The following is an 18954-nucleotide window of genomic DNA, read 5'->3' on the forward strand; positions in this document are numbered from 1 at the left end:
TGCTGCCCACGAGGACATGTTGGTTATAAATACTGTCTTTTTCATGCCTATAAGTACATAACAATAGTTAAAACCTTATTTGTCTATTTTCTTGCGTAAGTAGGTATGTAACTACTTCGATGAAAAAAAAATACAACGGCACTCCGGGATTTATTTGGTAGAATACAATATTTATTTATTGCGCTATTGTACACAAACATGACAATTTATATTTTACATTAAAAACGCCGCGACAGCTGTCTACTCTCCATCACGTGTCCTGACGCGAGTTTAACATTTTTTACCCATTCCAAAAAAAGTGTACAACGCCGTGAAAGAAGTTTTCACTTCAATAATTTTAAGACCGGATATTACAAGGTTACCGGATATTTTTGATATAATTCTCGTCGTTGATAAATTATTTCAGGTCAATACTATTCATTAATCATTATCGACGTAAAGTAGCTTTTTTAACTTACACAATACCCAACGTCCTTCGCACCCCTTACTTTCTGCCTACAAAATATATCTGCTTATAACTGCCATCCATTATCCAAGATAATACGCGGTAATAGTATCAAACTGAAATATGATTATAATATATATGTACGCTAATATGTAACACTAGATCTATCAATCATCCGTAATTTGACGTAACAAAAAGGAGTGACGAGGGCGGAGGCATTATGTTGATGGAAACAAAAAGATTGCTTCATTGTAGCGACAACCCTGTTGTGTCGCGTTTAGAAACTCGCAAAACTTACTATTCCTTGCTGCATAAAACGAATTTGTTCTTACAAATAGAAGTAGTTAACCTATATAAATTGGAAATAGATCGATTAAAATACAAATTTAGTTTCCCCCATAAACGAATATTCCTAAATATAATAACAGTATCAATATTTAGGTAATACCTACGTCAGAACGAAAATAACGAGCACATTATTACTAGCTATTGTTTACGCATTAGTTATTTCAGACTGTACATATTTGGTGCCGTAATTTGGATGATATTTTGTAAAATACAGATGTTTTTTGTTTCCGAAATCACCATTACCTCATTATTGGTTAGCTTTAAGGCAAAACTGGTAATCTCAAGGACACTTGAGCTCGCTCTTTTGAGTGCCTCAGCCTCAGTCAGTAAGAGCGGACTTTAATGTATAGAATTTATAATATTAGAATATATAATTCTTTAGAATTTTATTAAGATAAGGAAAACAAGGTCGTTTGTACGTCAATCAATTTGTTTTAGCCATAGAGCGTGCGAATTTAACGAGACTTCGCATTGTTGCCTCTTATTGCGTATTTATTCTCTTCATTATTTGAGACGTTTAGACATCTATTGAAATTTTCTTAATATTTTGTTTTACGAGCTTATTTGAGTTTCATTTTTCTATCATTTCTTCCATTTAAATAGCATAGTTATACCTTATATTATATGACACAGTATTATTATTATGTCGCCGATATCTGGCGCCCTTTGCATCGCACACTGCCTTCACAGAGATAGGATTGGGGTCAGTAGTATTAGGGATAGGATACCATTACATGCCCCATTACCCCATACGCATTAATTTCTAATAGTCGGACCAACATTATATATTACATAAATTGTGTACTAGACCTTTTATAACTAGTATGTAAGTACGTAATATATGTACGACAGAAAATAGAAAATTGTATACAATAAAAACAGAAATATATTGTTCGTAATAAGATAATATAATTATAATTATATAATTTTACGAAAAACAACAGTTTGTAAAATCTAAATCTATTTTGTTTATTTGCTAAACTGGGCAAAGTCAAGGAATAAATTAAGAATTATTATTGATATATATTGCTACAAGCTTCGGGGAATCTTTTAAAAAATATGTTATGTTAAAAAATATAGCTGACGGGTCGCTATTTATTGGAAGTAAAACACGTTTTCACGCGTGGTCGAGTTTTGTTGAAACCCTCTGTCGCACGGATTCACCCATCATTTTCCCGCAACAGCCTTCCTAACGCACAATGACGTCACACTTTTCTTGGAAAAATACTAGTAAATATTAATGTATTGATAAAAAGAGATGGAAACGTGGAATAAATAATAATATTATAGTTACATTAGTTATATATGTTAAGTTACTGTAGGGTATAATCACTATATTATACAAGTATGTCTATTGACATCTGTAGGATTAAATTATAAAAAACATACATTACGTATTAGAAAAAAGAGAAAGTTATCGGAGTAACCACTCGCGAAGACCTCTTTATAATCCGTTTAAAAATAAGCTTTTTATCAGCTATTCACATTCTACTTCATACTTTTTATTAAAATAAAAAGGGTTACAGTATTTTCCATGTTTTTCACAAAATCCTCCAAATTCATTTATATTTTGGGCATTTAAATATTTGTTAGTATATGATAAGTATTTATTTAAATGAAAATAAAATCATATCTTAAGTTCTAAAAAAGCAAATAAATGATAATTGTAAGCCTCTCACGTTTGTAAATAATTTCCGCGTCAACGCTTAATTCCCAGCAAAATGGGGAAAATGGAGCGATACAAAAATGCAACCGGATATACTTAAGCCGGTTATAAAGAAGGATTAGCAGATGTACGCGGCTTCCAGGATTTTCTAGATTTCGCGAAAATTATACGGATACGAATTTAAAAAATAAAACTTGGCGATAATTTAGTGCGGCCGCTGCCAGCTTTAACGAACTCTGCTGTCCGTAGATTTTCTTGTTTAACTCAAGAAATAAATAAATGCACAGGCACACAAATATATTAATTATCCATTTCCAAATTATTCCCTTCTAATTATTAGTATGCAATAATGTCGAGTCATAATTTAAATGTAGCGATGCGAGGAATCGCTGCCGGATGATGGTGGCTGGCGGCTTATCGCGACACATCAAAGGGAACATGAGATTAGAACTAACATCCAACGAACATCCTTTACCTAAAATGATAATGTACTATGTCTAACTATATTATTAACTTAATTAATAAGTCTTACATTTATATAATACACGATTACTGATTCAATAGCACCGTTAGTTGCAAAACGATTGTGCAAATAGGGTTAATGCAATGTGTTTTTTTGCCAATTCACCCAAGCAAAATATTTATCTTTCGTTGATACAAATATATGAATGAAACATTAAATATCTTAGTACTAAAATCACAGTCGGAACGATGCCCGGACTTCGTAAACTAGCTTTATTTCCTCCATAATTCTCGGCTAAGATTAAAGTTTTAAACATTTCGGCGTCTGGAGCGTCTTAATTCTGCTCTTTCATAAGGTGTGATTTAGTGAGCCCGGGTACTATTTATCACTGCGTCTACTCGGATTCCGGAGAAGCTGCCCAATGACTGGTCCACTTAATTAATATGCACGCTCGGTTGTACTACTAGAACTAAGACGTCTATCTATGATATTTATAATTTATTTGTCAAATGTTTTTTCATGGCTCACAAGAATTGCACTTGATTTTGAACATTTGTCTGGCGTTGAGTCGTTTTATTGCGTCGTTTGTTTCAATATTAACGCTCTATTGTGTTTTCGGTAATTAAGCCCATGTTTTTGCGGAAGATAAATATATCACCCAATTTAAGGGAATTAGAGAAGGAATCGTTTAATTTGTATCTGCATTAATTAGTCGTAGGATACACTTTACAGAAATGGAAGAAACCGTCGTCTACTTGATTTATTAAAACTTGGTTTAAATTATATCAAGAAAACTGAAAATGTTAAGAAGATATTATTTAAAAAGGAAAAATAAAACTCAGACAGGGTGGATAATTATGAAAGATAAAGACGCTCCGCCGCGGCCGTCCCGTCATTACGTAACACTTAGCCGAGTTTAGAGTTTCATTCGATCTAAATATCAGGCTGAAGGGCCTAACTTTTATATGTTTTATTATATTGACCACCTACAGCGCATTTAATAATAAAGAACGTCATTGGGACATATTAACTAAAATATACGAACCTGAAATGCAACCGCATTAATATACCATTAAAATGTACCTATTCTGTATACCAACAGGGTCTGTACAATTCATTTTAATGTTCAACACTTGTAATGCCCGTGATTCGTAACCCTTCACAGTTACCGTAACCGGGACGTACACTAGCGCTACACTGTTGTGTGTTTATTACACTTTACGCGGTGTACACTATATCTTCACACCTCTAAACTGAAATGTACTGCCAACACCCGAGCTTGCGGGAATTTCCTTAGAAATATTTTTATGAGATCCGAGGAAAATGCTTAAATTCACACGAGAATGCCGTATTTTCACTTGCATTGTTAAACGTAAAATTTTCGGCACGAGCAGAATTAAATTATACGGCCAAAATGTATACGTTACTTCATACTTTTCAAAATTAACTGTAATAGTATTTAATTACTCTTTTTGACGCCATATGTATTAGACCGCTTTCAGCTAGATTGCACTTAAAATATGTATTAAAGATTTATTCCGGCGTACAAACATTAAATTAACACCTATTTTCGCCTCCGTATTTTTATTTGCGAATCATTTGGTTGCTCGTTGTATTTTGCGTTCATTGCAATTCAGCGGTTACACAATTTACACCTATTCTGATATTTTATTTCAAAATTTAATTAACACAAATATACTATATAATATATCTACTGTATAATACTCACAGCAATTTACTGTTTGAGTGTTCGGTATGTGAGCAGAGTGATGAGAGGCGACTATTAGCCGTGACAATATATTATTAATTATAATTACTCCTTGATAACAGACCACTATACGTTGGCCAATTACAATATTAATTGCTTTTAGCCAACCAAGCTCAGCTTGAATTTTGAAACTAACGTAAGAAATATCTGTTCTTCTGTTCACCTGTACTGTGAATATACTAGATGTGTATTCTTTGACAAAATCTAATAATAAAAATCTTCTAACACCAACTTCTGGATTCTTTTTGTGTGTAAAGCTAACATACTTTTTTACTTAATATTCCTTTAAGTCATTTATAAGAACAACCGCGATTAATATTCCACTATAATCTTACTTTTGCTACAATAGTAAACAAAATATGGCATTTGTCTCTCTGTTGTCGAGAAGGGAAATGAAAAATATTTTTATTTTAACCTGTCTACTTGTACCTCTTAAGGTGATAGAACTGCGTAATTTTCCCACCGTAAAACAAACGTATTTCAATCAAATGGTAACAAACGAACATAAAGCAATAAAAGACACGTGTACCAAAAGCAACAGAACATTACCTGGCCATAACATTATCGGTGCCATAAACATCCTCGGACCGACGAACCTATAGCAAATGTTCCCAATTTATTTTATTGCTTTCGACATATCGGTAGCTAGTGCCTTTCATAGGATCGAAACACAGGGTATTTCAAGTACTAAATATTTCAAAGGAAAAAGTAGAGCTGCAGGAGCACGTGAGGAGGTCTTGAAGACGCTGAGGGTGGTTTTGTTACATTTTATTGACAAGGAAAAATAATCGAATGTGGAATCCGAAGCGCAACATCTGTTGGGTACGTACGTTAATTTCGCGAGATTACAAAGATGCTCTCCGGATTAGGGTCTTTGAAAAGAAATTTGAGGCCTCTAAGGATAAATTAAGGGAATTAATTACATTCCCCGCAGCGCGGCCCATTTATTTCGCTGACGAAACGTCGCATTGGTTTAGTTGTCCAATTATCTGGAATAGATTGAATTATAATTCTTGTTTTAAAAGAATCAGTGAAGAGTAGTCGGCCTGAATGAAAAATTAGTAAGATGAATTCTAATTAGGATTGATTTCAATTGGTTTGAAAAATGAGAACCAGCTGGGGTACGTAATTTACCATCGCTCAAAAAATGCGGTACTCCTTTAGAATAAAAGAAACTTGTGGAATGCAAGCCGTTCGAGTGAAATTGTTAAAAAGTCTGAAGTGCTTACGTAATGGGCTGGTTCTTAGTTGAATGGAGCGAGATTAGTTGGGAACTGAAGTTGGGCCATAATCGGATTCGAACCGACGCTCTCTACTTAATCACTCAATAGATCTTTGCCTAATAAGCCTTTATATAAATGGAATTCTCCAGGCCTTGGGCTAATTAAATACAAACTTTTCACGTGGCAATTTTATTGATTCTTAATTCTGACCAAAACAAGATGATTATAATCCCCGTAATTTGCCTATGCAAAAGCTGACCTTGCTTACCGTCTCTCTATGAGTTTAAGCTGGTTACTCTTATATTGAAAAGAAATATTTTTTATTTACAAACCTTAATTCAATTGCAGTATTTTATCTTACGGAATCAGAAAAACAAAACATTTTATAGCGAAGCAATTGTAGTTATTAAGTTTGATGTCGTCGTAAATTTTATGCGCGTCGGGAATTGATTCTGCTCTGCTCTGTGACTGGCGTCAATGTCGTCAACTGCTTATGGCAGCTCACTTTGTTTCTATAATATATGTTCAAACTTCAATTATATACAGAATTCAGTTTAAAGTTTCGTGATTTTTTTTTAATAGAACAGGGGGCAAACGGGCAGGAGGCTCAATGTTCTAAGAAGTTGTCTCTAAAATAAGGCATTGCGTAAGTTAAGGTTCCACAGATTACTATAAAAATTAAGAATTTTAAATTCCAGTAACTACGCTTAGTTTAAGCAATGCATTTTACATCGCGGTTCCAAGTCCATGTGTCAACATTAAATTAATATTCATTCAGTTCAAGTAAGTATAAAATTATTTAGAATATATTCTTGACGATCAGAACGTATTTTTTTTCATTTAACTTATTTAACTATGTACTTTGATTTTAATAAAACTATTTAGGATATTGTATTTCTATGTAAAATATCTTAAATTTGTTCGTTCATTTAATAAATCAGCCAAATTATATTTTAAGTTTTATTGTAATAGATATGGCTGAGAAATTTCGCACACATATTTAATTCATATTAGACCCAAAAATCGAGGAGCATTAAAACAATTATTAATTAAACAAATGTGTGTTACATTAAACTTATTGTATAGTATTATTTATTTACTTATCTAATAATATTGAAATTGTTTATTGGACATTAATCTACTATGTATTTAAAGACTTCATGCATGTTTAGAAACAATATAATGCTTGATGTTTAATATAACATATATAAAAAAAAACCTTTTATACCTGTTCATCAACCCAATTATGGATTAACCGTGTAAATTAAATTGCTTAACAAAAATGCAAAATATATAAGCATTGTTATTTTATACAGCTTAATAATAGAACAATATAATAAAATTATTAGTATTATATAAATTACTACTAAACAAAATTACTACTTTCTACACACTCATTAAATAACTCAAAAGAAAAAATTAACCTGTAAGATTTGTACACAACTAAAATATAATAAACACCAATTCAAACCCAGCCTCACAAAGAGCTAATTAATTAATATATTTAATAATATTATTATAAAAATAAATATTTTAATTAATATAGTCAAAAATGTAGACTGTTTGTAGACAAATATATTAAATAACGTTATAAAAACCAATATTTATTATATAATTGAAGGATAAAATTCAATCATTTTAAAATGTCTGCTCTATCGTGTCTTTCTTTATCCAGGGGCCTTGAACTTTTGGTACTCTGAAATTATTACAAGTATAGTTTTAGTATTATATAAATTAATTGTAGGAGTGTGATGCTGCTGCCTTCGGGTATCAGCTGAATGGGTAGGTACGACCGGAGAAATAGCAGTCTTAAAAAAAACCGTCGTGAAGTGATGTTTATCCTATTGTACTCACGTTTCGTGTGGTAAGTGACACCTTCGGTACCCATCCTTTTTCCTATCCTTCTCTTTCCCTTACTATCCTACCCCTCCATTTCATACCCCTTTCCTGCTATCCCATCCAAATCAAAAAGAAAGGGGGGTACCACTTGCCATCTCAATGGAGAATCCCTGTCTGCGCATACAGCGCAAAGTTGGCCCCACATGCAGTACCGTTCTCATCTGCGGGAGCTGCCTAGTACCAGCTCCTTCAATTTGAGCGCATCCAGGACATTCTTGGTAATTTTGAGAAAACTAACTTTTCACGTTCCATATTTATTAAAATTATTTTATCAACTTACCCCGAAATACATATAAATTGTGTATGTTAGAATATTTACATATAAAATATCTTTTAACTTCGCGCGAAAATGTCTAACTCACTTGTAAATCACGCAATCACCGAGGAAAGAGCAACTTTTAATTTGACGTAAAAATTCGACTTGGCTGCCGATTGTAATTCATGTGAGATGTCAGATGTCAAATATCAATGTTGAATTTTAGTTCCAAGTGTAAACAAACTCAGTCGAGCGGCACTTTTGTCGCAGTTATTGTTTATCAAAACGCCAAATGACTCCTCCATGAGTGATTTGAGAGCGGAATCCACAGACAGGAGTCCCGGATATCTCGTTTGCGGAGCATATTCGGACTATTACAGGTGCTGTTTTTAGGTTAAGCTTCTTTTTTGGATGTTGTTATAACGTTTAACACAAATCATTAGAATGACACAAACAGAAATAACTTTAGATAGTAGTTGGATGAGCGCTAAAATAAAGCGATAAAATCGTAACACAGTAGTTAAGGAATCAAACTCTACCGATGATGGAAGGTGTATTTATAATATATATATTATTATATAAATCGTAACTCTGATGTGCGTGTTCGCTGTAGACGTCCACAGAGATTAGGGTTCGAGTGGTCCTCCAGCCTCGACATGCCGTAATGGATCAGCCGTGTTACAGATAACCATTAGCGATTGTAATTCAAGTCAACATATTACCTAGGTTAGTACAGAAGACACGATATTCGGCGTTGTGGTTTGGAAACTCCAGAATTTTGTAGGTTGAGTTCAGGTTATCCACGGAGTTCACAAAACCTTACATAACCTGTACATAAAATAACACGTTGATTAGTAAATCTTATCCTTGGCGATTTTTGGAGTCTCTTAAATATCCATCCTAAGCAACAAAAGCAGGCGTTGGAAATTTCCGTCGTGGTCATAAGCCAGCATGGAGAAGCGAAACAATAATATAGTGCGGGAATGTATCAGCGCGGTATCCCAGTTACAAGCTCGTCCCGGGTTCGGAACCGTGCCAAAGTGCGATTATAGTTCGTCGCCACTCGGTCTCTGCTACCACTTGGCACGGCGCAACATTTTTTTGCCTTCCCCCAAATTTATTAAGTCCACAAAACAGAATTCACTTTGAAATGTGCAATTTCGGTCACCTCAGTTTATTGTCCTAAATAAGATATGGCGGCGACTGCCTACAGCTGATAAATAGAACTTGGGAGTTGGGAGAGAAACTTATCAGACATACTAATTTCACTATCCTAACTAATATAATTATGGCAAAAGTGTATTTTATAGATTGTAATTACGATTACTGAATCTGTCAATATTAATTTTATCGCAAAAACAGCGACCGTGCGAATGTATTGCGCGTCAGTTCATCAGTTTTTGTAGTTATTAAGTTCACCTTTCGTATACAAAATACCTTTAACGGCTTTGTACAATTTGGCCAACGTGTGTCACGATAACTTATGAAAATTGTTTATTCTGACACCTGCGTATTGCTGAAAGTATAAAACATAATAAAAGCGAGGCGTTTTGGTCTGTCGTACAAGGTAAATAAACATTATTGTCCAAAATCGTATAATAATAATGGCAACAATTGTGGTGAAGTAGTACGAGGTAAAGTACAACAATAGAGAGTTCTAAACGGCAGTCGTCGGTCGTTACTGTGACGTAGGGAAGAACGAGGACGTCACTTCTCGTAACTTGTTACATCACAGGCTTTGTACTTCACATACTCGCTACATTTCCTCCTGTTCTTTAATAGTAATTTACAAGACATCGTTTAAATATGTATTAAATGAATGAAACTTCACTTAATACATGTTTAAAAGTTCATGTCTTGGTCATGAATCCTGCTAAAGTTAATATTAGGATGCTATAAATCCACCTACGATTGGAGGGTTTTTAAAACCTGTTACATTTTCATGAACACTAATATACATTGTTAAACATTTAATTGACTTCCTTTATATCCGTTAATTAATCTATTATTTAGTTTTACGTAAAATATAAGCACTATATGATGAAGTATAGTAGTATATACAATAATGAAAAACCTCGGGAAACGATGGTGTCGACCGCCTCTCTCAAGAAAGTACGGGAACTATATAATAAGACGTAGATATGCATATCAAGTGCCGTTTGTGCTTCAAAGAGTAGAAAAGGCGAGCCGGCAAGGAAGGTTCTCGAGAGCCACCTGCGTAATACCTCGTGAGGACCGCATTGTTTGCGCTATTAGTGTAACACAACAGTTTTAAGTAGTGTTAGTGCCGAGTTGCAGATTGTATCTGTTAATGTTTCTTGTTACTTGTTTCCGAGTGAACCGAAGCAGCCTTAATCATGTTGTCGTGTGTTTCTGCTTATGTTTAATTTTATAACTTTACCACTCTCCAACTTTACTATTTACTTTTAGTGCTGTTAAAATAGTTTTACAATGTGTTATTAGGAAGGCTTCTGATGAAAACACAGGAATGTAACTTTTCTTAGTGTATCAGTTCATTAAATATTTGAACAATCGGCTACTGAATTCATTGTAATTACAGCAATATACTATTTTTATATTATAATTAGTTTAAATTTATCTCGTTTATTGAAAATTCTACATATAGTGTTATTTATTTAATCGTATTACTATTTTTAAGGACTCACAAAGATACCGTATCTGCAAGGAGCTTCTAATAAATCACGTCCTAAGGCCATTACCATTCCGCACATTCGCCTGTTTCCGTTTCATTGACCAGTTCGCTTCGAAATCACGTCTTCGGAGCCACGACGCGATAAGACCACGTCACATCCTTTGAAAAATGTTCTGCCTCCCAACTAGCACAACTAGTGTTGATTATCTTTTTTTCGTTCTATATTCTATTTCTAATTTACAACTAAGTAAAATCTTGGTGATTTAAGTGATACATTAATCGGTCAATACTAATTTTTATAACAATATATCGCTATCCGTGCTATTATAGCAGCTATTAAAGTAGTGAACTCGCAAGTTTGCACGATATTTTCCTCTCGACTCCACACTCCGCACTGAGCGATTTATGAAGCACTTCATCAATTATCGGCTGGTATCGCCAGTGACGTTAAAATTTTTATGGTTACATTAAATAAATAGCGGCAAAGCGCAAAAGGCTGATGTCAATAATTTATATTCGTTTCGTTTTTGAAGGAAGGCCATTAGTGGTGAGTGCCTTTCTCTTTATCTCGTGTGGAGACATTTCATTTCTCTTAAATAAATCTTTTTATATAGGTAGGGTAGTTCTTGTTTATGTAGAATTTCTATTTTTAATAATAGGTGTTATCGTAAAAAATAATAATTCAATTTTATTTGAAATTACTTGTTCTAAACATTATGATCATAGTTAAGGTAGCTAAAATAAAACTTTTGTTAAACTGCTCTTGTACTCTTGTTAATTATACGACAGAAGTAACAAATTTGTAAGTCTAGAAAGCAACTATTTCGAGTTTTAAACGTGATATTATAAGTTTTATAAGTTCACATGAAGTGCGATAGCTGAAGCTTTGAGGATCGGAGAAATTCCTTAAGCAACTTAATACAATTTACTGGCAACTTGCTTGTTTTATATTGAGCTTAACGTTATCAAAGCCGTGCGCTAAATTTGTTTAAGCATCTCAGCGTCGGGGACTCGCGATCAAAGAGCTCATCGATTTTATTTAAGTTATATTGCCTATATACAAGTAGAAGAAGTTTAGGACTGTATTTCATGTGTACGGGTTCTGATAGATAGGTGGGAGTTTGTGCAATTAATATTTACTTTAAATAACAATATAGAATAACTAACTGTCGAAAGATGGCCGTTGAAATTTTTTCAGACACTCCACTTGCCACTTTTTCCTTCAGTCGATTTTGGAGCCTCGATACAAAAACGTAAAAAAAACCCTTACCCTTTTAAAAAAGGCACTGAATGAATGAAATGTGGTAAATTCAGCTTTATATAGTATACAAAAGTAATATCCATCTGACTTAATTGATGTTGGAACAGAAAATTATCAATCACCCGAAATACACAATATTTTCAAATAATGGAACAATAGAATGTTTGATTAAAACATTTTAATAAAAATAAATAAATTTTCATTTCCCTTCATATAGCTCGAAAGAAAATAAGTTTGTGTTTAGAATTAATTAGAGTAATTATTGAAATGTAAATAATTTGACATCAAACGATTCGATTTCGCTGCTCCAGTGAAACAAAAATAAATGCCTTATTTTACTAAAGCTTATTGATCTGGACAAGGATAGACTGAAATCAAATATCGTTTTTTTAAGAATTCAAATAGGCTTTCAAATTTGCTAATTATATATATATATATCCCACTCACCCACTATACTCATATGTACCAGCTGATATTCGAGGACATAACATTTCTGGTGCTTGTTTCAGATGAGGTGTAGAACTGTGTCATAATCAATGGAATAAGCATGGACGAGTTGTCAAGTGGTGTAATAGAGAAAGGGCGATATGGGATGAGAAAGTGCAAGTGAGAGGGCACGATGGGGACCAAGATGCTGCTTTCGCTACTGTTGCACTGCTTCTACGTGACTACGGCTTCGAGTCCCGGCACAGGTATGTCCTGCATGTCTTAATAAAGTAAAAATACTATTGTTAAGCTTCGGTGTGTCAACAAAAAGTTATATTACAAAGGTAAGGAATTTTATCGAAACACCCCTTGAGCTAATAACAAAGAGATGAATATCAATGTTGTCGTAAGATTTATTCATCCTCTGATAAAGCATGAACATCGCACGAATACACTTTATTTAAATTTCAAAGAATAAAAACGCTCGTGAACGTTACATAAGAAAACCTAATAAATACGATTCCCTCTACCCTTTAGCAGACAACCGCCGTTCATTTACAAAAACATACATAATACATCGTATTTCACTACCTAACACAATTCTTCATTCTGAATCACACTTAAATATTCCCTCTAAAACGTATCCGTTGAGATAAAAGAGGGAATATCTTATAACGGAGACCATTGCTCTTCCACTACGCCAAGACACATTTACAGACGAGAACAGTGATTTAATAGTACGTATGTAAATATGGGAATGTGTCGTCGTCTCTCGGCGTAGGTCTCGTGGTACGGGGGCGCTTAGTGCTTCCTTACTCTTGAATATATTTCAGCAAATAAGTTAGTGTCAAAGTTTCCGCGGTTTCGTTACAGCTGCGGTGCTAACATGATTCTAGCATCTAAGTCCTATCCTAGTAATTTAGTACTATAATTCATCAGTAATTTATATACAAATCTTTGATAATTAACTTGAGATACATTTAGACGGATAAGTTGTCATCAAAGTCGATGTTAATGTAGGCTAGTAGTAGTAAATAAATATTAAGTAACCTGCATTAGTAAATCCGGGCACTGCATCCAGGTAAAAATTCGTTTGAGTGAGCAGCGAGCCGGCTTTGGACGCAAATCGATCGGTAGCTCTGTGAATACCATGCAGTGAGGAATCAGCACAGTCATATCTTTATCAGTGTCCTGACACATATATAGTGAACTAATTACTCTTTCTAAAAGTAGGACGACGATGTCTTTTTTTAAATATTTTATTTATATTATTTCCAATTGGCTTCAATAACTTTTAATGAGCTGACTCTGCGTTCCAAAATTCGTTAAAAAAAACATTTTAGCTTTGCTTAACAAGTTCGGAAGATATATTCATATGATGTATAGATATATATAACTATATATTCGGAAGAATTTTATAGAAAAACTTATAGTTATTTGGAATGAACCACTGCTCAGAAATCTCTACACAAGTGTTGCAGAGCATAATATTAACGTAAAATTGCGTTCATAGATGTACATATCATCAAACCTATTTATTTCAACTATTGGAAAAAATGCAAATAATATCTCGTCTATTTTTTTAAATAAATTATTTTCAGCTAAGGTTAAGGTTCCCAATAGATAGAGTACTGTTTGTAATATAGAGTTTTATTGATGTCGGTTCCTAAATTCATTATTATAATATGTTCAGCCAGCGCTGTGAGAGCGACAGAAGTATAGTCTACATAGATTAGTTTTACAATAGAATCACAATTTTCAATAAATGTTTAGATATTCCTTAAATAATCAAATATATATTTTAAGAAAACATGTTTTTGTAAAAATGTAAAGAGTACAAAAACAAAATGTTTCTCGTGTTGATAACTTAATTATAATTTTTTTTTTTTAATTTTATGTTTGACTTTTAGTCTACCTTTTGTCTTCTAGCCTTTAAGACCTTTCCATTCGGTAAGCTCAGTACTAATAACTTGTATCTTTTTTATGTAAATCATATTCCTTTCCATTTTTCGGTTTTAAATATGTATTGACGCGTATGTAAAGCAAATCTCTTTAAATCAGGCGGAATCTTTGTAGATATTTCTCGTACTTCAATTGCTCAACAATGTCATTCCATTCAAAAAACAGAAATCTTCCCTGTTTTATATATTTTCATGACCACGTTACCGTACACCACAATTGTCGAACGAATTAGAGTGCGAATGTTTCACAATGTCGCCATTACCTCTACATAATAAACCTACTTTGACTCGATATCTTCCATTATTAATAAATATTATTATGAAATAAAATTAATTACAAGATGTCAAAAAGGTAATTAATTATGACATCCAATGACAACATTGATCGGTATATACCTATATTATATACTCATTATTAGGTAAATTCATCAAACAAGCTTTCGTTACAAGTATTCGTATAAAGTATTGCCCAGTGGCCAGTAATTGTAATCACTAGATCGCCTTAATTGGTAGAAAAGCGAAACAAGTGATCGAGTAAAGTTGTCAAGTAAAAAATTGTCCCCAAAATCCATTAGAGATGAAAGTGTTTCAGCTTCAGGTAAAAACAAAAGGGTAGGAATCAGTGCGGGCCATCAAAGGGAATGATTACCGAGCGGAGCCGTTTTTGTTGAGTTTTTGTCGAGTGTATTAATGGAAGGTCTAAATGCTTCTGGAACTTTATGGGGTGGAACACCGGTGGTCGGAACGGCCTTGCGACTGCTAACAAAATAAGATTTACTTTAAGAAATGGCTTCAGTATTGATGATATTTCAACATTTTGATTATACTAAGTTTGACCTGCCTGAAGTTTTATTCGCACTTAGCTGAATAATCTTTAATTAACGGTGGCGGTAAGGTCAGCGATTATTTATATCGTAGTTCCGGTGACCCAGGGCGGCTTCTGGGGCTAATCCTGATCGATTTGCCCCTACCTTGGGGTTTCAATCTTGCTTACTCAATAAACCTGAGGCAACACCCTCAAAGTTTTATTGGTATTTTAAATGGTTTTCGCTAGGGTTGACACATAGGGCTGTTAATTATCTATCTATAATATTAATTAAAATAATGATATTACAAAGCTCAATTACGTTCCTATGTTGGATAAACACTGTACAAGGCGGCTGCAAACTACCCGCGTAATAGTAGTAGTGTAGGTTATTGAATAAACGATGTTTATATATGTATATATGTATTCATTTACACTGCCCTAATAAAAAAATCACATCGATGTCTAATTCAAGGCTCGATAAATATAAACATAATATGTAGTTGAAATCCTCAAGAGATCAGCCCTACGCGGCAGTACTTAGTAATTTGGGTCAAGCCACACGAATCATAAGGTTCAATTTCCTTTGTCTAATCGAAACTATCCGCAAATATCATACAATCTCGTCATTCAACTTTCATCCTTAAGTCTTACAACATAGAGGTGATAGCTTAACATAGTTTTTCGATCAATCTATGTTTGCGATGGAGATTTTCGATTTAATAGATCGGGTGGCGAGAAGTTATTTGTATTTGGGTTGTTTGTATTAGTATTAATGCCAGCCGCTTCTATTGCCGAATACCACAATCTCCACTTGACTTTGGTTCCACTTAACGTATTAAGTCACGTAAATTACTGGGAATTAAATATGTTTCATTACATTATAACACATACATTGGCGAATTACACAGATAATTCGTGTTCGTACGAGGCACATGGAAAATTATTGCGAATATCTTGTCTTGATTTTTAAAGAAATTATTTCATTCATAATAGCGTGAAAAAATAATAAGTTGCTGAAATTCTAAAATGAGTCAATTATAAACCTCTACTGGCAACATTAATTAGGCATTTTATCCCCTGTCATAGTCTACATAAAGTTATAGAAAAAATTATTCCCTTCTGTACAGGTTTCATTAAAAGGGTTGTAAATGTGTAAGAAACAAAAGCGCAATGCTCCTAGAGTTAAATACATTATGAGTATTAATCAAATCATGAAGTAAAGTATTAATATCAAGCCTTATATAGACGAACTGGGGGCAAACTGGCAGGAGGATCATCTGATGTTAAGTGATACCGCCGCCCTTCGACACTCTCAATGGCTCGCGAGTGCGAATTGGTTCAGAAATTCTTCAGCGGGCAGCCTTAAAAAACGCTCTGTTGTGAAACGACGGACGTCTAGGTGATACGGGTGGAATTTCGAATTCTGCCTCGACGTCCGATGATGAAATGTCAAATTAGTAGTAATGATATATAACCTACCTACCTATTGGTACTATATAGTTATTCAATAAAAACATATACAAATATTCCTTTTTCAATCAATTTAATTTATAAAAGCATAAAATATTTTCCCAATAATCTAATAAGCGGCTTACTTGTTTGATATATAAATGTTGCTAGGCGTCAGTCGTTGTATAAAGACGTAGAGATTTTCGTTCTCTATGGGCAGGTAAAGTTATGCCCACACACGCGCGATGCCAGATATTTGGCAAAGGCTCACTTGTCGGTCGACATGATCGCAAATAAATCCCTCTAGGCCGCTTTGGATACATCCAGCTTCACTTTGAGTGCTTTATTTAAATGTAACCTGCTTGTAGTGCTTTATAAGCTCAGTGAACTGAACTGGAATGGTTCCCATCTGTGAAACAACAAGTCACTAACATAAATCACGGATGCAGCAATACCATATTTTTACATTTATACAAAAGAATCTTTGACGTTTATGATCAATATAAATTATTTACTAAACAACAACGAAATAGCTTATAGTTAATATACTATTACGGGGTCCGCCTTTCCACTGGTAGTAAAAAAACATAAATTTAAATTAATTTTAGGATTTTCAAGTAATGAAGTTTTTGGGTAACGTATCACCAATAGAAAGATACCTTAACATAGAGATAGGTTCTTACTCTAACGGTTATTGAGGTCGTCGTTGCGACCATAACCGAAGTCTACGACCGACTTAATTGAGAAATCGCCTTTGGACGCCTGACGGGGCCAAACGACTCTGAATATATTATACTATATAAAGCTTAAAATATTTAGCTTATACTAAATGATAAATAATATGAATAAAATAGATAGACTTTAAGGATACACCGTTTGAAGTCGCGAACATACTTTCCAAACAGGCAGGGCACTTGGCAAGAGGACCAAAAATCTCCACATCACGCGCATTATCAGTTAAAATATAGACGGGCTAAAAAAGTAAACTATTTGCGTAAAAAAAAGTAACAAATATACTCATGACAAGAAAAGATGTCAGAATCTAGATAATCCGAAGCCAGACAATATATTCGAAAAAATCTTACAAAGAATTTATTACAAATGATGAAATATTTTTGTTTGAACAAATCTTTTTTGGTCAGAATAAGTTTTAAGAGACAAACTTTGAAGGACTCCGATCGATGAAAAGGCCCAACATTCTCGAGTTTCGCGACTGATTCAATCTTATAATTGTTACGTCTTGATTTAGCAGAGATAAACAAAGTTTGCAGACAAATTTGTCTTTATCCATTTCATATTGAGACTCTGAATATGTTATAGAACAACTAGCTTTAGAATAAAATTTATTGATTGAGATGATACTTACATTTTTTATTGTATTAAATAGTGAGAACTATTGTGCTTTGCCTTCGTAACACAAAATTATTTCCTTTAACCCTATATACGAAATAACAACGGAAAATTAAAATGTATTAAAATATTACAAGAACGTAGAGATGGCATTGTTGAACATAACTGAGGAAATGTCGTAACGCCGAGTTCACATTATTACATCAACAATGTTAAAACCTCCGGCAATGCAAATGGAATCACGTAAAGCTCGACTATTAGTGAAATATTCATTCTTAAACTTCAGTTTTAGTTTTCCCAACCGCACCCGAGTTTTCACAACATGACGAATAAATTATTTTTTTAATTGATAAAACAAACAAGAAGACAATATTCGTATATTTTCTCAGTAGTAGTTTCCATGTTGTTTTGCCTTGATAAGAAATTTAGACGAGTTAGGCACAAGACTAAAAGTCTTTCACCCCAATACTTAGATATCGGGAATCACCGAAGTAGATACCAGTTACGTGTGACGACAGCCCACTGAGCGACGACCTTAAACGTTGTGCACATTTCTATGCAACCAGATAAGTTGGCAACGTCTCTATCTGCTAATGGAAAATTGCTTCTCATGAGAAGATAGCTATTTTATTATATTTTTATGTATGATAGCAATTATGATAGGGAAAGCAATTTGCATGTAACATCTAAAGCATTTAAACTCTGAATTATTGGAAAAGATTCTTTCAGTTTCTACGAATGACACTTTGCGTATATTTTAATACTATTGGGATCGATACCGTTATTAGAGAAGAGTTTAAAGCGATCTGCGCAAGGTAGTGAATTATCAGCCCTAAATGCCTGTCTCTAAAAGTGATGAGTAAAGAAATTTTGCACAAAAGCGCAGCTGTCAGCGTTAGTAAGCTGACGGCTTCTCTACCACAAAAAGAAAAAGACATTAGTTCGTTGACCCCCAATTATGGACCTACTGCGCTGTAT

The 18954-nt window shown here is 33.8% G+C and overlaps 1 protein-coding gene across 4 annotated transcripts in view; it reads left to right on the forward strand.

Annotated features, from left to right (window-relative positions):
• The window catches only part of LOC125050600 (T-lymphocyte activation antigen CD86-like), an 85428-nt gene that overhangs the window by 21215 nt on the left and 45259 nt on the right, over positions 1 to 18954 (forward strand). For all 4 annotated transcript variants that reach the window (XM_047650538.1, XM_047650541.1, XM_047650540.1 and 1 more), the window contains exon 2: positions 12492 to 12674. In XM_047650538.1, the coding sequence (XP_047506494.1) occupies positions 12602 to 12674 (73 nt within the window). In that variant the 5' untranslated portion in view covers positions 12492 to 12601. The remainder of the gene's footprint in view (positions 1 to 12491; positions 12675 to 18954) is intronic.

Source organism: Pieris napi, chromosome 6 (genome assembly GCF_905475465.1).
Source record: "Pieris napi chromosome 6, ilPieNapi1.2, whole genome shotgun sequence".
Taxonomy (NCBI): domain Eukaryota; kingdom Metazoa; phylum Arthropoda; class Insecta; order Lepidoptera; family Pieridae; genus Pieris; species Pieris napi.